General features: G+C 36.9%; 1 protein-coding gene and 1 long non-coding RNA gene across 24 annotated transcripts in view; one reads left to right on the forward strand and one right to left on the reverse strand.

Moving 5' to 3' along the window:
* Positions 1 to 23,711, reverse strand: part of rap1gapa (RAP1 GTPase activating protein a) — a 97,962-nt gene that overhangs the window by 30,812 nt on the left and 43,439 nt on the right. For 20 of the 23 annotated variants that reach the window (XM_051879487.1, XM_051879483.1, XM_051879489.1 and 17 more), the window contains one exon: positions 12,839 to 12,932. Coding sequence is in view for 16 of the 23 variants with exons in the window: in XM_051879472.1 (XP_051735432.1) it covers positions 12,839 to 12,932 (94 nt within the window). In the remaining 7 variants the exon portion in view is untranslated. Of the gene's footprint in view, positions 1 to 12,838; positions 12,933 to 17,446; positions 17,614 to 21,993; positions 22,125 to 23,711 lie in introns of those variants that run through there. The other 3 variants (XM_051879488.1, XM_051879484.1, XM_051879486.1) reach the window with 2 other exon arrangements.
* Positions 19,410 to 23,688, forward strand: LOC127504629 (uncharacterized). Its single transcript, XR_007927409.1, has 3 exons — positions 19,410 to 20,185; positions 22,169 to 22,320; positions 23,061 to 23,688. It is a non-coding gene; the product is annotated as an uncharacterized LOC127504629 (long non-coding RNA).

The raw sequence follows: 23,711 nt of genomic DNA on the forward strand, positions 1-23,711 counted from the left end.
TTTTTCAGATATTACGCATAGACTGTAAAAAAAGATAGAGATCTGGCCTCTTCTTCCTTCCAGTTTGGAAAATGAAGCCAAAATATCCCAGTAACGGCCGTTGCAGATTACTTCTTTCGGAGTCCGAGTGTGCGCAGTAGTGATCCTGAGGTGGAGGTGGATCATCAAGGTCCCGCCCCTACTCCCGCAGACTCAATCGCAAGCACACTTGTCAATCATGACGTTATACCCCATTTTTATAGCATCAAATAACTAACTAAAACTAAACTTACTGGAAAAATGAACACTATAAGAACTATTTAAAATGACAGAAACCATCTATGGAAACAAATTATTTGAAGTGTAATTGGATTTTTAGTTTGGGTAGCATCCCATTCGATTACATGGAGAGGGCGGGGTTTATAACCTATATTGCAGCCAGCCACCAGGGGGCGATCACAAAGCTTTGGCTTCACTTTTCAGGATGTGTGCAGCACGCCTAAAGGATTAGTCCACTTTTAAATAAACTTTTCCTGATAATTTACTCACCCCCATGTCATCCAAATTGTTCATGTCTTTCTTTCTTCAGTCAAAAAGAAATGAGGGTTTTTGACGAAAACATTACAGGATTATTCTCCTTATAGTGGACTTCAATGGCCTCCAAATGGTTGAAGGTCAAAATTACAGTTTCAGTGCAGCTTCAAAGGGCTTTAAACGATACCAGACGAATAATAAGGGTCTTATCTAGCGAAACGATGGGTCATTTTCGAAAAAAATGTAAATGTATATGCTTTATGTAAACAAATGTTCCCTTCTAAGTGCTTCCGCCAAAACCGCATTACGTATTCTCCAAAAAGTTTACGCTGTATATTCTACGCCTTCCTTGTTTTCTACTTACGGAACGAACGCAGCGCCAGTTACATTTTTTCCGTAAGTTGAATAGGGAGGGCGTAGGACATACAGCGTAAACTTTTTGGAGAATACGGAAATGCGGTTAATGACCGATCGTTTCGCTAGATAAGACCCTTACTCTTCGTCTGGTATCGTTTAAAGCCCTTTGAAGCTGCATTGAAACTGTCATTTGGACCTTAAACCTTTTGGTGTCCATTGAAGTCCATTATATGGAGAAAAATCCTGTAATGTTTTCATCAAAAACCTTCATTTCTTTTCGACTGAAGAAAGAAAGACATGGACATCTTGGATGACATGGGGGTGAGTAAATTATCAGCAAAAGTTTATTTAAAAGTGAACTAACCCTTTAATATTACCTTGTGGTGTGTGATGTAGCTGTTTGTGAATGTAAAAGGGCTGCAAAGTTTCAAAGATCAAAGTGAACGATTAATGGAGTTATTGTCTCCCAAAAGAACGAACTCATTCTGAACTGCCTGAAACGAGTCGTCAGTAATCCGTTTTCTAACAAATTTGCATAATGCTAGCCTATAGTCTTCAATGGCTGCCCACGAACAACGTGTACTTTGATCCGCTCTCAAAAACTGTAGTTGTACTGTTTTTATCACTGTGTACAAGTACTGAGGAAGCCTTCAGAGCTGAAATTCAGATATGTTTCATTTCCGACATGCGCTGTAAGCTGTGTAGACCAATCACAACAGACAGGGCCATATGACCAATCAGAGCAGAGTAGGCTTGCTGAAAGGATGAATTTAGAGATGATTTTCCTTGTTTGAACCGTTTCAGACACTGCGAGAAAAAAGGTGATGCTGCAATGTATATTATGAGAAAAGCAAATTGTGTTTTTTGCATGTTAACATATTGTAGGAGACCTCCAAAACAAAATTAAGAACCTTAAAAATAGGGGCACTTTAACACCAACACAAACTTCTTTAGGGGTATGATAGTGTTTCTGGATCCATCCATGATTTATTAAGGCCAAGTACATTCAATATTAGCTGGTGGCAATGTTAGTTTTGGCCTAACTCATACAGGATACAGTGGCATTTCCTCTCTAGCCCGATGGCAGCATGATTTTTAGATGGAAAAAAAGTCTAGAAATACATAACTCAATCAACAGCTCTCATATTTGGAAAAAATGCTTATAGCTGATTGTCGTTGTAGCTATGATGTTTGTTACAATTGCCTAAAATTATAATTGGTTATAATTGGCTGCTGAAGTAGTTTGCAATTATTTCCCATGTATGCTATGCCAATTAGCAACATGACACAGAAGCATTCACAGTATGAGGCTAATTATTGAAATTCAAGGCACACGTGTAATATTGAACTTCTACATCTCAAACGCACTTGTTTTGTTTCCTAAATCCATTACCATGTTCTTATCTACTGACAACTGATGTGACTCCATTTTACTCTAGTGAGCTTATTCTAGTCTGGAGAACTTCCAGGACACAGACAGTAGAGTTCTGTCTAGCCTTTGGGATGGATCCAAAGACAACGTGAACGTGAGTGGAAACAATTATCTTCGATCTGTGAAGATTGAAGACTGGATAAATTTCTCACAGTCTTGGACAAATACCTTGTGTACTAGCATATTGTTTGAGTACATTGTTCGAGTCCTCCACCATCGGCAAACAAACCCTACTGCTGCCTTGAAAACAAATGTCAGGAAACTGAACCACGTCAGGTGAAATACAACTGACACAAGGTCAAAAGAGACCTGCATCACAAACACATTTTCACCACACCTCTTTATCCAAACAACTAACCAAAACACCAGATAGTAAAGTCATTTAATAATACTACTAAACTCTGAATCACATGCGCTTTATGGTCCACAGTAATCAGTATCCTCCCTAAACAAACATACACAGATGAACAAACACCTATTGGATTACAGAAATATTGTAAATATAATGATAGTAGCATAATATAATGATAATATAATGATATAGCGTCTTTTAAATCATATGAGCTTTCCTTGTTCGCATCTCAAATAGCAGATGTATGGATGTGAGGACCGTTTTAAAGGCAAAATCCATTTGATCTTGAGATAAAACTAAAGGTAACAGAATATGACAGACTGATTAGTCTTGAAAATATTAATCTGCAGCAAAATTATAGTGCATGTCAGTTTACACTGATAGCAGCTCTGTCAGTGATGGGAGAAAATCCATACTCTCTTTTCTTGCGCATTAAAAATTGCTGCACAAGGAAATCCTTTGATATTTTTCTGTAAGAACATGTAAATGTATCAGGTAAGCTTGAAATATATTCTGAGATGCCAGAACTTGCGCAAATCAAATATATCCTGCTCTCTTCACACTTAAAATAATCAGTTATTATAAGTAAAATAATTTATTTTACAATTAAATCGCTGTTGGTTTTAGCAACATTTTGCTGCACAGAATTATTAACATTTTTTCAAATTCAAATTTTTTCCTATGTGTGCTGAAACAATTTTGCAAAAATAGCTCTTCACCTCCCAGCATATATCCGATATAATATTTTTGTTTTTGACTGCAGATTTTACATACTTACTACATCAGGTCTTTTCCAATGAGCAACTGTCACTTGCATTGGGTTGAGCTGTGGATTCTGACTTTTCGCCATTTTTCAAAAAGTAAAATCCAAAACCTCTTTTAGAAATGTTCTACTTCAAAAGTCAAAAAAAGCAAAACAAGGTATGGAGGCTGCAAAGCTACAAAGTCCTGTGTCCTCAGAAGTGACAGGAAACATTCAGCCCAGAGAGCTCCAGCAGGTTCCATGTCAATAAAGTGAGAAAACTCCAGCAGGGCAGCACTAGACTGCAGTGTGTACTCTGGGAGGTGCGTGCATGTCTGTAACCTGAAGTCTAATTGTGTATTTAAGCATTAAGATCCTTTAACTCCAGGTGCTCTGGAGTCTTTCCTCTCTCAGGGAACACTGAGTTGTGGAAGAGACGTTGCATTCCTACGGAATTTGCTTTCTCTCCGTCTTGCACTTTTTCTTTCTCTCACTGGCAGGGGTTCAGGATATAAAACTGAGCTGATTTGAGCTTGGATCTGTTCTCTTTCAGTCAGACAAGCCTGAGCAGCTCTGTTCCAAAACGTAGTGCAACACTGTAACCAGGGTTTGAAATTAATACCCTCCAACCTGCCAAATGTATGTAAAAATCAGTCGTGGCGGGTAACACGAATTAACTTACTAGCCAATTTGGCGGGTTATGTTTCATAAATTATGTCCTCCAACCAGGAGCCTCTAACATTAGAAAAAACAAAGCGTAAAGTGGCCTAGAAGTGTCATGTTTTAAACTTTTCCTATCACAAATCAGATCGGAAAGGCATTTAATTTTTAATAAAAACAAAGAAAATATTTGAAAAGTTGAAATAAAGTGCCTAACAGGTGTTTATAATAAAGTATTTATTGGGTTGGCAATAGATTTGCTCCTCTCTGATTAGTTGCTGCCAACTGTCCGTTGCCCTAATTATTTGCCCTGTGTCTCACCAGGTTGCCCGTTGACAGCAACACTGCTCAGCAACATTGCTCAAAAAGTTGTCCCGTGTATCATCAACTTAAGCTTTTCTTAACGTTACACTGTTTGCTAGCTTGGCATAATGATCTCATCTCCGTTAATACTTCTCACCATTTATTCTGAGGGTATGACCGACTGTTTTCCAGATATGCATTTTCTTTTAAGTATCCTTGAATAGGGAGTTTGACTTGTCAAGCAGTGGTGGATTTTTCTGGACCTCAGCGATTAATTTCTCTGCAATGTTGTCTGCCATTTTAAATGCGCGAGCCCTTAAATTAGAATGGATTCTGGTTGGCTGTCAGTGTTTTATCGTTCAACAGCTAGAAAAAATTTTTTTCTAAAAAGTGATCCCAACGATATCATTCCTCTATATCGTCATCGTTATAGCTGTGGTGTGGACTCTGCTATTCTTTTATATTTAGAATGATTTTTAGATATAAAAGTTTACGCTGTATGTCCTACACCTTCCCTATTCAACTTACGGAACGAACGTGGCGCCAGTTCCGTTTTTTTCCGTAAGTTGAATAGGGAAGGTGTAGGACACAGCGTAATATTTTTTTAAGAATACGAAAGTGTGGTTTTGGTGGAACCACTTGAAGGTGATCATTTGTTTATATAAAGTATATACATTTAATTTTTTTTTAGAAAATTACCGACCGTTTCTCTAGATAAGATCCTTATTCCTCGTCTGGTATCGTTTAAAGCCCTTTGAAGCTGCACTGAAACTGTAATTTTGACCTTCAACCGTTTGGAGACCATTGAAGTCCACTATATGGAGAAAAATCCTCAAATGTTTTCCTCAAAAACCTTAATTTCTTTTCGACTGAAGAAAGAAGGACATGGGCATCTTAGATGACATGGGGGTGAGTAAATTATCAGGAAATTTTAATTTAAAAGTGGACTAATCCTTTAACCAAACTAAAGATTGTTCTTCTATTCTCCGAATAGTTTACACAGGTAAAGATATGAGGTGAGGTAATGCTAGGTGATCAGCATGCAGAGGCCATTCTTTAATTTGGCCGCTGAGTCCTGGAAAAAAATCTAAATTAAAGCACGCTGTCACCTACGTGTCCAATCAGTATAGGCTTGCCAGAAAAGTAAGATGTATGAGTGTCTCAGAGAGTGTGAAGGAGAGACTGTGATGCAAGCCTGACTGCTTATTATGTCAGCTTAACAGGTTTGTTGTTAGTTTGACTGCCATCATTATTTGAGCGAATTGTCCCGTGTCAACTCTGATCAGCTTTTAACACCTCACCTCCGTTTGGAGGTTTAAGTAGAGCCTGCCCACTGATCTTTAATTACCTCCGTCTGAAAAGCAATTCACAACATTTCCAGTAACACCTGATACATTTTAAATAGATAATATATTTTAGTGTAACAGCCTTGTTTGATCAGTAACTGCCTTTTTGTCAAAAGTAATACTGACTTTGCATTAGAACAACATGTTCTAAAAAAGATTAAGCTCATGAATATATTAATTAGTCCACGTTGTAAGAATCTTCCCTCATAGCTTGGACTCATTAAAGATGCCGAATAATCATATCATATTTTATAAGAGGTGGACAATAAACTGTACAATCCTTAATTAATTGTTTTAAAAGGACTGTTATAAATAGCTCAAATACTGTATACCCAGAAATAAATCTTTGTCATTTTATGGCTATGCAAACAGATGAGTCAGCACAGTTGGGTTGGACTATAGTGACTTACTGTGGAGAAAAAAGTGAATAGAAGATTTTTCCTAAATGTTCTGAGGAACTTTTTTTCATAGTTATCTATGATTCATGCCAACCTGCCAGACAGAACTGGCAGTCTATTCTAATAAAGCTTAAAGTCAGCAAGTGGATTTGGAAATGGAAATGCCTCCAGGGCTCAGCAGAAATGAACAAATCTATTTAACTGGTCTTAAAGAGACATTGTGATTATACTTTAAAAGAAATGATAAGGAGCTGGTGTGGTTATTTCTGTTTTAACCTCAGCCAAATAACAACAAAAATATACCAATGGATTTTTTTACTTAAAAGAAAGACAGATCATCAGACGGCTTCTTTTTCGAAAACATTGATGCGTTATGGATATTCTAGCAGTGTTATATTTGTAGTCATATTTTGATAGACATATTTTCTTGTCATATTTTTATTTTTCAACATTAATTTTTGTTGACAAAAATAGTCAAGTACTCGAGTATTCGTTTTTGAGACCTATCAGATTCAGTACTCTAAATGAAAAATTGACAAAAATACAATTTTTAATGTTTGAAAGTGATAATAATAATAATAATTATAAGAAGAAATGTTACCTGAGCAGCAAATCAGCATATTAGAATGATTTCGGAAGGATCATGTGACACTGAAGACTGGAGTAAATTACATTTTAAATGTATTAAAAAAATATATATATATATATTTTAAATTGTAATAATATTTTGCAATATTACTGTTTTTACTGTATTTTTATTAAATAAATGCATTCTTGGTGAGCATAAGATCTTCTTTTAAAAACATTAAAAAATTATAATGTTTCAGACTTTTACTGTATACATAAGTGAATGTCATTGCATTATTCAACAAAATATCAAAGCGATGGCATTTATTTTTAGAAAATGATAGTGCAAGTACACTTAAATCAAAACAAGCTTTAGGTTACATTTCATAAAACAATTGATAATTGAGTGTTCAAAATGAAGATATAATTTATTGGAAACTCTGGTTATCAATTATTAACTTCATACATTCACTAAAATCACCTTGAGACCATTTAATAAATAATAATAATAATAATAATAATAAACGTAAAAGCGAAAATGGCTCAGAAAAGTGAAGTTTTAATAACATTCAGACATTTTTAAATGTAGCTGAAGTGTCCAAATATATTTTGGCCACTATATGTACATAAGGACAAAGTTCTTTTTCTTTTTAAAAAAATCATATCTGCACAATCCAGGGGTAATCAAAGTGGACTTCACTGAAACTTTGTTAGACAAACATGTGGAGAAAAATCTTTCAACAGAGCTCAGAGAGAGAAAGGCATACTGATGGGCTTACTGGATTGATGCACAAAGATGTCAGAGGCATTATCTCCACTGTGAAATCAGGCCAATCCTTAATTAATAATCCCCTTCATGTGATTCTCTAGTCAGTCTCTCTCTCTGTCCTGTCCATGACCATCCTCAGCTCAGCACAAATTAAACTAAATTAATCTAACTTTAGAAGATGCTGCTATTAGACTAGCAGAAAAGCAGTGCTTCTCTCCAGAGCAGCTCACTATCCTCTAAAACAATGCTTCTCCAGCTGTGTCACGGGTCTGTATGGATAAATAAGATCATGTTTATATGTATATAGGCTATATATTGGGGATTTTCAACATTTTTCAGAGATCAGATAGAGGACAGCAACAGGAAATTATTGGGGAAATGTGACACAGGCCACAGCCCCGTGAGCAATGTAGCTCTTCCACATCATGAGTTTGTGACATTGCATTTATTTTAATTTGGATCTTTGCAGATGCTGCCTATCATCTCAGTTATAGTTGCTAGTGTCCATTCTCTTTACAGCAGAGGGGTGTCATATGGAAGCAGGCAGCCCCATATGCTCCTTGTTTTACAGCTGATCTAACACACACTAACACTGCAGGCCATTGTTGCTACTGTGTGTAACATTGGATCATTTTTAATGCTTTCGGAACAATTAAAAAAGAATGGTGAGACATTCCCATTAGCCTTCAAACAACAGAGGCTCACAGAAGGACGTCTCAGGCCTGCAGCTTGTACGTCAGAGGTGAAAAAAAGACTGGGTCAGAATTAGACAGTTCGTAAAACTAAAATCCTCTCTGACTTGGCAGTCTCTAATGGAAATGACATCAAACTGCTCAAAGCACAATCCAGTGGAGAACTGCTCTGGCATTGCAACTATAAAGTTGCATAAACAAGTCTCTTGATGGATATTTATAAAATTATTTAAGGATTAGTTCACTTTAAAATGAAAATTACCCCAAGATTTACTCACCCTCAAGCCATCCTAGGTGTATATGAGTTTCTTCTTTCTGATGAACACAATCGGAGTTATATTAATAAATATCCTAGGATCCGGGACCAATGAGTATGAAGCTTAAGAAAGTGCATCTATCTATCAAAAAACTTACTCCACATGGCTCCGGGGGGTTAATAAAGGCCTTCTGAAGCGAAGCGATTACACTTTCTTTGTAAGTTGAATACGGAAGGTGGTCTGGCAGAAGCTAGATATTTTACTTTATAACTTGTTAAATATGGATATTTATCTTACACAAATGCATCACTTTGCTTCAGAAGGCCTTTATTAACCCTCCGGAGCTGTGCAAAGTACATTTTTGATGGATGGATGCATTTTCTTGAGCTTCATACTTGTTGGTCCCGTTTACTGCCATTATAAAGCTTGGATGCATCAGGATATTTATTAATATAACTCCGATTGAGTTCATCAGAAAGAAGAAAGTCATATACACCTAGGATATTGGGGTAATTTTCATTTTAAAGTGAACTAATTCTTTAAAATCAATATATTATTTATGCACAGGGTCTAAATTTTACTTTTTGATGCACCAGCCCAATGAAGATTAACTGAGAAAAAATAACCAACAGAATAAGTAAAAATAAGTGACAGTTGACAAATAAACACAAATGAAACCCAAAACCAAAAGAATAAGCACAAATGAGATCTATTTATTATCTTGAATGTTCTCCTAGACAACAATAAGATTAAATGGAGAGCAAATTGAGACTTTTGCTGAAGTCTCCTGAGAAAAAGATCCCATAATCTCAGGTGTGCCCTCTTCAGAGCTTCGGAAGAGATCTAAACAATGTCAACAATGCTGGATTTCCTGAAGATACAGTACACACGTCTGCAATCAAATGTCAGAGATTTCAATATGACCATATCTGACCATTATCCACATTCATGTTTTTATACTTTTACTCTGTCAACAACTGTCTCATTTTTATCTATATTTATTTCTCAAATTTTTTTGGGCGCCGATAGCCTCACGGGCAGCACACCGACATATAGCGTCGTTACGCTTCGGGTGACCCGAGTTTGAGTCCTGGCTCGCAGACTTTGTGGGGAAGATATGGCCTAATGGTTAGAGAGTCGAACTTGTAACCTGAAGGTTGCAGGTTCGAGTCTCAGTACTGGCAGAAAATGTAGGTGGGGGGAATGAATGAACAGTGCTCTCTTCCACTCTCATTACCCACAACTGAGGTGCCCTTGAGCAAGGCACCTAACCCCCAATTACTCTCTGGGTGTTGCAGCAAAAATGGCTGTGCACTTGGATGGGTGAAATGCAGAGCACAAATTCTGAGTATGAGACATCATACTTGGCTATGTGTCATGTCACTTTCACTTTTTTAATTTCAGCAGAAACATCTGGCACAAAGCTGATATTTAAAGGGATAGTTCACCTCAAAAAAAATTTGGGGGGTGAAATCATTTATTCATCCTTATGTCATTCCAAACCTGTACAATAACAACATGCATTTCTCAAAGTATTGAATGAATTATTTATTTATTTATTTTTACAAATTGACTAAAAAATTGACTAGACATGATCTCCAAAGAATCTTTTCTTGTTCCATTCATTTTCTTTCTCCCATTTCATATACATTTCATACACAGATTACTCTCTGTTGTGTTATAGATAAGCTATGCTGCAGAATGCAGTTAAAGCACTCTGACATCACCCAAACTTTATCCTCTTAATCACAGGCTCAGCTCACAGAGTTTAAAAGCCCTAAAATCTCCTACACACACAAGAGATCACTCAAACTACTTACACACACTACACACAATACACAAAGGATCTTATTCTTTAGCCCTGCGCTTGGAGAACCTGACCCTCATATCTAACTTTGTCAGGCACAATCGCCAACATCAGCAAACAATTCCAAACTAAACATGGCTCAACAATGAAACTAATAACATTTGACTTAAAGAAGGGTTTAAAGGGCCCTTGAATTATCTCTCTCAGGACCCTGTTTCGAGTGATAGATCTGTGGATCAGCAGATATTAAAATACAATACATTTAATTTGTGCAGTAGCTCAGTATGAACATAAAAAACCTTTTTTTTTTTATTAAAAACAGTTTTTAGCTTTCCATCAGCTTAAGTTCAACCATGCAGTTGAAATTCATGCATGAGTCACAAGTTTGGCTGCGTAAGTCATTAGCACAAGCACTGAAGCTTCAACACTTGAAGGTGTATTTTAGAAGCTGATTACATGCTCTGTCTGTGTAATGAAATAAGTTTGGTGAACTGATTGTAGTGATTCACCTCAGAAAAGGCATTTGGATATGAAAGTTACATGGTTAGTTCATTCAAAACTGAAAATTACATCATCATTTGCTCACCCTCATGCTGTCCAAACTTACAGTATGATGAAATTGAATGAGAACTGTGGCTATCAACCTCCAGAATGGCAGAAAAAGCATCACAAGTTTATACGATTCTTGCAACTGTTCTGAAATCATACGAAAGCTTTGTGAGAAAAACAAAACTGAAGTTGTTTTTCATTGGAAACCTTGACATAGGTCTCTTTGCTTTTATGAAAGTTCATGAGAGAAGTACTGATAGCGAAGGAATTATTCTTTTGAGTCAGATATTTTCAATGAATCGTTTGATCTAGTTCATAAATAAAATATATAGATTGTACTAAATGTCAGCTTGCTTATTTTGTCAAGACAAGAATTTATTAAAGTTGCAACAGGACATTTTCAGAGAGGCTAGCAATTAGCAATAGCTAGCTAGCAATAGCTTTCCTACCCTCCCTTCAGAGCGTGCCCAAAGCCACGCCTCCTCCAAAACACATGAAGGTGCACATACACACAGCTGCTCTCGGCAAAGCTTCACAAGAAACAGTGTTAAACTAGTGTACCTCATGTCTCAAAGCACATAACAACGCAAACAACTTGGAGAGCTTGTACATGACTGCTGCAGATTCATTTCGGTGTTGATACTGTTGACATGGAAATGCATAAGGTAGCGTCACAGGTTGTCATCTTTTAATTACGGTAGTTATGGCGTGAACGCAGCATAAGCTTGTTGTTTTGGAGGAACTGTAAAAGGTGGCTGCTGTTTGTTTGTGGTGCTCCGTGACTGACGTCTGTCTACATAAATTCTGCATAGCATGAAACGCGCTGATGACGTATGATGTCTGCGCGAACAGGGTGCGCGAGGGTATGTAAAAACATACGTTGACAATTAAAAAAGTGTAATTACAATTGACTTGCTGTTAAAATTTCTAATAAAAATATTTAAACACAAAACATATGTTGACAGGCAGGTAGGACATTGTATTATTTCATTCGGACCGAATATAATGATTGGATGAACATTTTATGGTCCTAAGCCTTCCGCAGACTATATATATTTATAAATATAGACCATTTAAAAAGGTAATTGGGATATGAGACGAATTTCAGTGTGAATTTTCAGTGAAAATTTCAGTGAAAGTCAGTGTGTGAATTTAAGTGTGTGAATAGTGGTTGGTACCAAATGCCAAAAGGTGACCAAAGGGGGCGTGACCAAAAAAGTTTGAAAACCACTGCATTATGTCCACATGTCATGCGAAGAAGAAACTATGCTTCTAACCACAGGTCAAGACCTGTCCTTCCAACCACACACAATGACTCTTTGAACTATGTTGATAACAATGGAACTTTCGACCATAGTTGCTTTCGGGAAACTCGCCCCAGAATGATTCACACTCACTGACTCGACCCGGTCACTTCAACTTCAATCAGTCAGTTTCTTACTCAAAGCTATTGTATGGGTTCAAAATATTTGGAATACTGCCATTTGGACCACTTTATAATAATTTTACAGTGTTTTTCCCCCCCTGATCATTTTAATCACATGGAAAAGAGTACATTCTTTAAAATGTCTCCTTTTATGTTCAATATCATTCAGGTTTGAAACAACATAAGTCTGGGTAAATGATGAGAGAATTTTCATTTAGTTTGAACTGTTCCTTTAAGGGTCATGTGAGCAGTTTTAGTTCACAAAGCTGAATCTTTGGAGCTACTGTGTAAGTCACTGACTAGCTGTCAGCAGATAAATGACCTTATCTAATCAATACTATTTTGACAGGCATTAGTTTGTCTCATGAAATAAAGGGTGTGACTGAGAAACCGGCCTGACATTTGTTAATTAATAGCATCTGGCATTTAATTACATCACTCTCATTTAACTGCATGGCATGTCAATCATGTGTATTAATAACAAACAGAAAAGTCCGTAATCATCCCTCCAAACACTGGCCTCATGCAAATCAGTATTAGTTCTACACGGGCTCACAGTAATGGAGCAGATGGGTCAGGAGAGGTGAGACAGACTCAGCAAGCAAAAGTCAAGCGTTGGCAGGATGGAAGGACACTCAGCATGCAGGCAGACAGGAGTTTTGTGATACCTTGAGGAACGCAGGGCCGGTGTGGGGCAGTGATGGCTGGAACAGTGAAGGATCTAGTGTGTTAGAGATGCAGGGCTCTCCTCCATCCTGTTTCCTGTAATGAGAGACACACTTCAGTTCAGCACTACACATGCACATACACAAATCCACACCACAATATAAAACTACACCAGTGGCTCTTAACCTTCTGAAAGGGTCACAGCAGGGAAAACAATGCGAAATGCAAATAATTTAGGCCTGTCAGTCAATGATTAATTGCCTTAATTTTCACCTTCTTATTTTTTGTATAATTAAAATACATTAATGTTAACTTGACAGCCCTAAATACAAAAAAAAAAAACCTTTAACTTTATAAAGGGAGGAAAATGCTTCCCATATACCTAAATTCATCTGTCACTAGGTAATATAGCCAATAATATAATATAATATAATATAATATAATTTGTTTAATCAATATGATTTTGTTTTACCCCCTACAGTGTATTTTAATTTTAATTTGTGAAAATGTTACCACTTGATGTCCAATGTTGGACCTGCAGCAAAATCACTTGAGAATAACTGTTCTAAATGGCCAAAGGCCATGGGGTCACAGCACAGGAAGCTTTAGCATTGTAATAGCCTGAGTAATGACAGTTGTATCACCAACCCCCCCTCCCCGCCACCCCACATGGCCGTACGGTCAGCACCTCTGAGCAGACTTTGCATTTAGATTAGCAGGTTTCTCCGTCTGTGCAAAGCTCCATGGAGTTGTAGAGGTGATGTGCAATATATGCGGGGGTTGGTATAATCTAATTTTTTCAGAATCCTATTGTTTTGACATGAGGCCATGATTAGATTTCCCATTATACTTTAGTTGAGGAGAAACGGATTGTATTACATTGCAGGCTAAATAAGGTTTAGGACGATGTAAGTGAGCTAAAGAATGACCCTGAATGCTCCATAATAAGACAGCTGGCAAATTTATTCTTTGCTAAATGTTTTCATAAAAATTTACCGACAGACAATCCACCAGAAACTCCATCGAGATAACTGCCATTGCTCCGATGCATATCCTCCATGGTAATTTAGGAAATGGAAAACTATAAAATCTTGAGTACAATTAAATGGAATTGTACGCTAACACATAATAATACCTTGTACAACTAAGGGAATAATGCAAATCATGTAACTGAGCAAATGTGCCCATAATATTTGTACTGAATGCAATTTACCAATGTGCCAAGTAAATAGTGTTGTGTTTTGCGAATAAGGTGGAATCTGTGAGTCTGATCTGAACAGAAATGAGGGGAATTTATGGTGAAAATTTCAATCATTTCTATTTAAATACAGTGCAGAAGTGGTTCAGTGCATTTAGCATCTGATAAAAAGGTGGTGCGGCTCTTGACTGAATTTCCTTCTCAGGACCTGTGTGGTGCTTGTACTGTATTGCTTCAGGCAAAAAGACTTGTCTGAAGATCCATATCTGGGAAAATCCTTCTTTCTGACATCAAGGAGGGGTTGTAATAGTGTTATTAAAATTGAGAACTATTTCAAATGTACGCTTGTGTTATCTCTCTAGTTTGTAAGAGAAAGTCAAAAGGAGACTTGTGATGAATCTCTCAAAAAGAGAGGTAACCATCCAGTTTGTGCTTCTAAATAGCTCTCATGTCAGTCCCAGTGTTGCCCAACGGGTTGTTGTGGGAAATAAACCCAGAGTTCGAGCTCTACGGCAGCAGATGCTCCATTGCTTGCATATTCTATACACCATCCATCAAAACCAGACAGCTACTTTATAGGTAAATTTTTAAGCCATTCGGCTTTTAAGTTAACGTTTACATTAATACATTACCGCAAACCATCATTTGAGTTTTGTTTTAAATTAACCTCCAGACTGCACCATAACCCACATATTAGAGTTTAAGTGAACTTTTGCCTTTAACTCATCCATAAATATCTAGGTGGCATGGATTTCTGCAGTGGATAATGGATGTGATGTAATGTGGGAGTGATCTGCAGTGCTGGAACACAGACCTTAAATGAACCACAGCTCAGCGCCAAAACAAATGATAAAACAAAATCTCTCCAAGCAGCCAACATCCACACACAGCTCTTCTGTATCGTACGGTTTTGCCCATTTGCTGATATGCTCAATTAGACCAATTTCCATTAACTGACCATCCTTTAAATTAACTTCAATGAAAGGATCTTGGAAGTGCATATCCTACTTTAGCTATAAAAATTGATTATTAAAGGCTTAATATGTTGTGGTGAATTACTATATAATGTAGCGGTAACTTACTGTACTGTTAAACTGACACATAGATCCGGTTGGTTTATAACACTATAGAGTAATTAGAATTCCAGTGTACTAATTCTCTTCCCACACAGGCAAGAAATTCCCAATGGACTGCTGAGGGATTGCTCTGCATTCACAACCGGGATCATTATTTCACTCCCTACAGCTGAGCCCAAAAAACCAATTCCATGCACAAAACAGACAAAATCCTCGCTGAAGTCTGGAGGCATCACAGCCCTGTGAAACTACACTACTGAAGAACTGCCATGAAATTATACATAACATTATAGAAATTGTTATTTGATGCTGTTTCGATGTTAAAAATTCTTTAAAAACTTGATACATAATGGAAAAAATTACTATTGTATTAGTTCAATTCAATTATTGCATTAATTCAATTACGATTTTATGATTTTCGTTTTGTCTTGAGTTTAATAAAGTTTACCTCATAAAAATGCAGCCAGATTTTCCAGTAAACATTTCAGCCTTTTTGTCAAAAACACATAAGTCACGATGTTTAAAGAACAGGGATGCACAATATATGGGTACCAAATTGGTTATTGGCCAATAATACAGATGTTTTAAAGGGTTAGTTCACCCAAAAATGAAAATTCTGTCATTAATTACTCCCCCTTATGCTTTTCCTCACCCATAAGACCTTCGTTCATCTTCGGAACACAAATGAAGATATTTTTGATGAAATCTGAGAGCTCTCTGACTCCTATTAATTTAACCACCATTGTCAAGATCCAGAAAGGTACTAAAGACATTGTTAAAATAGTCGAAGTGACTACAGTGGTTCAACCTGGGAATGAGAATGACACAAAAGAGAAGATATTGTTGAATAAAGTCGTTATTTTTGTTTTGATTTTGCGCACAAAAAGTATTCTCATTGCTTCATAAAATTAAGGTTGAACCACTGTAGTCACGACTATTTTAACGATGTCTTTAGTATCTTTCTGGACCTTGAAATTGGTGGTTAAATTGCTGCGTATGGAGAAGTCAGAGAGCTCTCGGATTTCATCAAAAATATCGTAATTTGTGTTCTGAAGATGAAAGAAGGTCTTGCGGGTTTGGAACGACATGAGGGTGAGTAATTAATGACAGAATTTTCATTTTTGGGTGAACTATCCCTTTAATAGATCGGTATCCATAACTGATATATTGGTATATATTAATGTTGGATATTTCAATTGTGCAAGTCATTTTCCCTATTTTCACATTTAGATGAATCAGACTTTCCTATCATTAACGCTTACTTAAAGTTAATTTTTTAAAAACACTAACAATTTGAAGGTTAAATATATAAATGTAATCACAAATCTCAAAATGAATAACCATTTTTCATACTGTACATCAAAATGTTGATTTCAATTAAGAATAATAATTTTATAAAATTCTGTTTAATGGCATCAGTCCAAATTTTAATAATAGTGCATCACTATTACAGAAGTGCATCATCACATTAACATTAATTTGACATTAATGAAAAGTCCTCAAGCAGGCAGACAAACTGACAATACTCACCTCTCAAGCTCTAATTTGTGATGAATTCACCAGCATCTGAGAGCATACTAAGTGTCAATTTGATGAAGACATGAAATCTTTCTCCTCTCAGCAGCTATAATATCTAAAAATTGAAATCAAACCACTTTCTATCACCCCCACCCTCTCCCCTTGCTTTCCTCTTGGTTTGTTGAGCAAAGTTCGATTGAGAGTAAATCAGATATTCAAAGTCTGCCAATGAGAGGAATGCAGTTAAATATGATATTACATAAACCATTAACCCCAGGGGTTCTGCTACCACGCAGCAATGTTTCATTACTACCTCACCTCTGTCTTCAGTGAGTTTGAGTAACCACAGCAGATGCAGGATAAAATAAGGAGGAGGAACTATAATGAAATATGAACTATGGTCTCAGATGTGACACTGGAGAAAAGTACAAAGCTCACAAGTCAATTCCTGTATTCCACGAGCACTGAAGCTTGGAGCACAACTAAAGAGGTTGGTAGGTCACCCGTTAAGAAGTTAATTGTAAACAATGAGCCGTGAATGAACGTCAGTTACTGCTCGCAGATGAGCTCAATGCTTTCTGTCTAGCTCCGTATAAAATCTCCCAGCATCCCTCTATATGTGTTAATGAAGGCTCTGGCAATCTGCTCGTCTCTAAAAGCATATTCTACATGACACCGTTCATGCGCCGCACACCTGCCAGCTGCTTTGGCAGTCCCGCCAATCTCCTAACCAGTATAGCAAATGCCAGAAATACCAAACTGCAAGTACAACTGTCACGCTTGATATTCCTGTACACAGATACAGTGCGATTACTCACTGCGTGCGGATGGATGTAGGATCTCCTCTCCTGTCTGGCAGCGGTGAGCTTCTCAAGTCAGTCGCACACCTGCTAGAAGCATTGATCCTCCCACTATCACTTCATTTGCTGTCTGTATCGCTCTCTTGCTCCTACTCTGCTGCTCTTTTCCTCTCTCTTCTTTCTTTATGTGTCTCTCACCCTCCCCGTCCACGCTCTTACGCACCCGTCCCCTCCCCCGCTCACTCAAACACTGAGGGCTGTCCATCTGAGCTTTCTGATGGGGCTGCAATTTGCATTCATCGTGCTTTGCCTTAATTAAACACACACCTCCCCATCACATACTGTTGCTCAGGCAACAAATTCACTAACAAATTGTGTCCTATATCCCATTCGATAAACTGTAATCCTACCTTAACATGCTTTTTTAAATAAATTGCTCTTTGTCTGCTCCTGACATCCTCTCTTGAGCCTCCAGGGAGGTTTATATTCAAGAGCTTGTTTCTCTTAAGTTAAAGATCTATTAAAAGCACTTAATGTAAAGGAAGTGGATTACGTGGAAGTGGAAACGTTGTCTTACAAACACAATATGGGAGTTTAATATAGGAAGTAATATCTTGAAACAGCTTCCTGGCTTGTCACATCAGAGGGGTGACAGCACACATGGTCTATAGATAGTTCAGCCAAAAATGAATTTTTTAAATCGTTTACTCACCCTCATGCCATTTTAATCTGTGTGAATTTTTACAAAAATAATAATAATGTATAAGGTAATTTATGAATCCGAAGATTAACGAAGGACTTACAGGTGTGGAACGACATGAGGGTGAGTAATAAACGACATTATTTTCATTTTTGGGGGAACTAATCCTTTAAGGCTATATTCATATGGAATTTATAATATAATATGATATAATATAATATAATAAAATAATATATAATAAAATATAATATAATATAATATTTCCAGTTTTTGATGTTTATTTTTTTTCTCTTATGCTCTTAAGTCTCTTATGCTCAAAATCAAAAATACAGTAAAAACAGTAATTTTGTGAAATATCAAAAAAAATTTAAAAGAACTATATATATTAAAAGTGGTCCAAATGATTCATGCACTGTATTCCAATTCTGAGCTAGTTCAACCAATTCAATGAAAAGATCCACCTCGAAAGGATGATTTGTCTTTAATAAATCATATTTGACAAAAAAGAAGAATGATTTATTTAATATCGGACATGAATCCACAAAGACCGATTTGAATATAGCTTGGACTATAGCATAAAATCACAGAATTCACAGAAGAAAGAAAGTCATGCAGGTTTAAAACAACATACCCATTTTAAGGCAGGATACCCATTTTGGGTGAACTGTTTCTTTCAGATGCTTCTACAAACACAACCAGTCAATTAGGCCAAGGTAAACATACAGACAGCACCTTACTGCATCAGATGTCTGTAAAGCCAACACATGTGTACTGTATGACAGCAAAATACTGCTGTCCACAGCATAACTCAAAGAGATAATGTAGGATTAGAGGAAAATCTCCTACCCCTCTGAGAGACGTGTTTTGTAGTAATCAGTGAGCATAATCTGCTGGCCTTGAAAAGCTAAACACACACGGCTCGTGCAACTTCTCATTCAGAGAATAAAGAAGATCAAGTTAAACTGAAAGGGCTGTTATTAGAATATGAAAAAGATGTTGAAGATGGCAGATAAAAAGACAACACAGCTTAAGTCAAAATCAAAGTCAAAAAAGGTATGTATATATATATATATATATATATATATATACATACATAAAATTGTCATCCCACACTGAGTCTTTCAGACTGCCCAGAAGCCATAATTCAGCTCATATCTGATCTCTAACTCTCCCTGATAACTTAAACCACTTCTAATGGAGGCAACTGAGCCTTGCAGGTGTTCAGCATCTCCATCTGTCCTCCGAGAGGTGGAGAACAGCACAAAAAATGATCTTAAAACAGAGATCGGTTTGTAGGTCTAGACAACAGCCTCAGAGAAAAAGTTGTTTTTCTGTCATAATATAGATCTGGTTCCTGTCTCCTTATCTGTCTTTAGGGAGACAAAGACAAAACCACAAAAGCAAAATGACTCAGACTAAAAATATATTTGCCATACAAACTGAATCGCACAGACCACAAGATCTCAAACTGACACTTGGATATGTGTAGGTGAGCTTTTAGGTGCTTTTGAATGAAATGCCAATCTCTGACAGCAGCATTACTAATACATTGTGCCGTTCTGACTAATAAAGGCTTACTAAAGACTCTTCCTCCAGGAGTGCATGCCTGCATACTCCAAGAATATTAATCTATTCAAATGATAATCCAAAATGTCTTAGAATATATGAATAATAATGTGACAACCCAAACTTAAGCACAGGGGGGGAGGGATCTCAAAGGAGTTCACTCTGTTCCTCTCCTTCTCTCATTCGACAAAAATCAGAGTGAGAGAAAGTCATTTGCGCTGCACTGTTAATTTGTCATACATTCATTGATTACAGACATACAAAGTTCTGTCATGAAACTCTAGATGGCGCAGGGTGATAGGTCCTTAACACAATCTGCTTGCAATCACATCATTCTCTACAGGGCACAGCTGATTGGTTCCTGCTGTATCAGTAGCCAATGAGCTCGCTGCTCAACCTTCAAAAACTGGTCAGCATTTGCTGTAGCTGTTGCAGCGCGCTTTCAGAAACCCTCCACCTTCCCCAGCTCCACCTGTATAGATCAGCTACGGGTAAGAGTTGTCATGACAGAAATTATTTTTTATGCCTTGCAAACTTAAAGATTTGGGTTTCTTTGATTAAACATTGTTGTTGCAAATTTTACAGATTAAAATACATCACCAAGGTAAAGTTAATTTTCTTTCTGAGTTTTGTCAAAATGACAAGAAATACTTTGAAGCATCAGTTTGGATTAGGGCAGCACGATATATCATTTTAGTAAGGAATAATTTACGACGGGCCATTGAATTCTTAGAAATTAAGAAAATTATTTTTTTTTGTCCTTAAAAACACTCTTGTGTGTGGGACTAATTTCTTACACATCTCATCCCAAGCCTCCATTGCTTATTCCAAAATGTCCTTTCAGAACTAGTAACGAAGGCTTAAGCCTTTATAGCAGAATAATACCGTTGATACAGTTATTAACGCAGTTGAGAGAGAGAGAGAGAATAAGCAGCATATGTAAATTAGCCTACCTGATCTGTGTGTCTCTAACAGCAGCAGTATCTCTATTAATAACGAAACTATAAGTTAGTTGCACATCCCCGATAGTCACATTGCAAGATGTGCGAAGTCAAGTATATGGGATTGTCAATCCGTACAGACCAGACACCATAGTTCAAAAAGCACGTGATTCTCGGGTAAATTGCAAAGCTTGACCATCATACAATGAAAGTTTATTATTTGCACGTGTTTTAGGTCCTGTCAGTTTAAACATACAAGGATTTTAAACCATTTGAGCGCAAGAAGGTACGAAAGAGAGCTGAACGTGCAGCTGTTTTGTATGCACATGAACACCGAATTCCTTTCTCTTTAGCGTCTATTTGTGCTTAAACGGACTCATACACGCAAAAAAAAAATTGTCAAAATGCACATCTCTGCGAGTACTCTCATAAACAGTTGCTTATGGCTTAGGTCCGTGAAGGTAAGAAAAAGGATGTGTAAAAGTATTGCGGATCCACGCATTCGGTCTTAAAGTGACAGCAGCCTAATATTCCTGCTGCTGTTTGTATCATGAATGCTAAACAATAAAACACAAAGAGAAAAATCACTTTTGTAGCTTTAACACAGATTAATTATATTTAACATATACAGTGAAGACTGTGCAGTGTTATTTTACATTTGATTATTCAATTTCTGTACCTGAATACTGTTAGACTTATCTGAAAAACATAAAGCACTGTTTCATTCTGGAAATTTCATTTGTATCTTTTATATCTATTATATTTATCTATGCTTGTAATTTGTTCATTATTTTATATGCGTATTCACTCACCTACAAAATCACCCCAATGATTCTAGAATGATTAATTCTTTCCAAATAGAGCCATTCAAGTCATCTAGTGAATTCCCAAATTTGGATTTAAAATTAAAATCAAATAGTTATACACCCTGTCATTTTCAATCCAGAGTCTATTTATGGTTTTACTAAACTGTCACAGAGTTACATTAAAGCTTATATTCACAAAACAAAATAAAGCCCTGAACAACAAAACAAAAACTAACCCCTGAATAACAAAACAAAACAAATATCACATCACCTCAGCCACAAAACTCATCTCCATGTATTTTAAGACAAATTCATGCAGCATAACCTCAGCAGACCCCCATTGCACTCTCTCTCACTCCCTCCTCCTCAGTTCCCTTATGTATTTGTGAAGAAAGCATTACTCAGATTAGCACTAGCTCCATCAGAGTCAAACTGAGTCATGTTCAAAACATTTACACAACAGGATCACAACTGCTGCCACTGACCTCATCTCCTGTGTGGGTGGTTAGCTTTAAAAGAAAAAAACATCCCCACAGAGGCAACGCATCTCACCTCTATACAATTTGCATGATCCGGTTGTTGGATAAGTCCGATGATGGGTTTTCATTTTTAGCCGTAATATAATCATACTATCGTATCTCCCACTATGGTCTGGTAATGTATGGTCATAGAGGGGCCAGATGACAAGTGCACCACATGATGCAGTGACATGTTTTCATCCTCTCAGGGGCAGAATGATGTAACTCGTGAAGGCCTGATGCTGTGTGATCAGGAAACGTCCTCTATAAACACACAGGACTTGAAGGTCCCATTGACATGGAAACGCCCTTTGGGAAGACGACACCTGTTTATGTTGGACTCCATCCTCCAAGCGAGCAGGTGCAGTCAACGCATGCACTTCATTATCTGTAAACATTGATATCCCTTAAAGTGGCTAGTACATATTATCCTCCTGTATGTTGTTAATCCCCCCTAAAGCAACATGCAGACATCAGTCAAATCTATTAAATTCCAATCCACTGAGGAACATCCACAGAAAGACAATCTTAGGATTTACTGTATGACAAATATTTAAATAAATAAAAAGACAGTCTGTCTTTCACCTTCTACATTTGATCTCATCAATCTCTTGTACTGCTTCATGATAAATCACACAAATGAGGCAAGATAGGATTTTCTCAAGTGGTTTTGCTTCAGGTCCAAAAAATTATATGGACATCAAGTGGAAAACACATAGCAAAATTGATTATGAAACAAAAGTAAAAATAAACACACACACACACACACACACACACGTTTTCTATTTTAATGTAGTATTACTCATAATTTCTTTTACTTTGAGTAGTTTTGTTCATAGTTTTTGAGGATGGCATCTCATGCAACCGGTTCATGTCATCTGTTCTACCATGTGACAGATGAATTTACTCCAAAATACCATAGAGTTATGCATATCCTAACTGTGCATAATTATATTACATTCTTTGTCTATCCATTCTGCATTGTTTTCCCTGATTAACCACCATTTAAGAGCCACTGGGTTAAACCATTCACATAATGACTAAACAGACCACTGTCACTACTGAACAAAGATATTAATATCTGTTTTTCTTGCAAAAAAGAGGATATGAAGTCCAGAGCATGCACCATGACTCAGTGCTTCTCTCAGCCAGAGAGAGGGAGTGAGCGAATGAGATGTCTGATGAACCCACAAACCCAAACCACCATTTACAGCAATTAAAGTCTCTCCTTCTCCCTCTGGCTCAGCGGAAGAGAACCTAAATGACCCACTACAGGAGGACACAGATGGGGAATGGCTGTACATCACCTGCCTCCATTTGGCCCTGCAAAAACCCAAGCAGCTGCATCTGAGATTAACTCCTAATTCCTTCATGTTGACAACAACTATTTAAAATTACATTATGCAACTCATTCAAAGATTTAAATTATGAATTTTGCATTTTTTGATCCAATCTGCTCTAAGTGGGTCTATTAAAAAGAAAACTAGAAAAAGTACAAACCTATCAGATTACTGCAAATGGTTCTTAACAGTAGAAAATTTAAGAAAGGCCCTAGAGGATGGCAGTAAGAAGGGCATCTGAGACTTACACTAGTTGCTTCTCTGATATTAAGCCTATTTACATTGGCATGCCTTAAAGGGTTAGTACACCCAAAAATTAAATTTCTGTCATTAATTACTCACCCTCATTTCGTTCCAAACCCATAAGACCTTCGTTCATCTTCGGAACACAAATTAAGACATTTTTGATTAA

The sequence above is a fragment of the Ctenopharyngodon idella genome, chromosome 22 (genome assembly GCF_019924925.1).
Source record: "Ctenopharyngodon idella isolate HZGC_01 chromosome 22, HZGC01, whole genome shotgun sequence".
Lineage (NCBI taxonomy): Eukaryota > Metazoa > Chordata > Actinopteri > Cypriniformes > Xenocyprididae > Ctenopharyngodon > Ctenopharyngodon idella.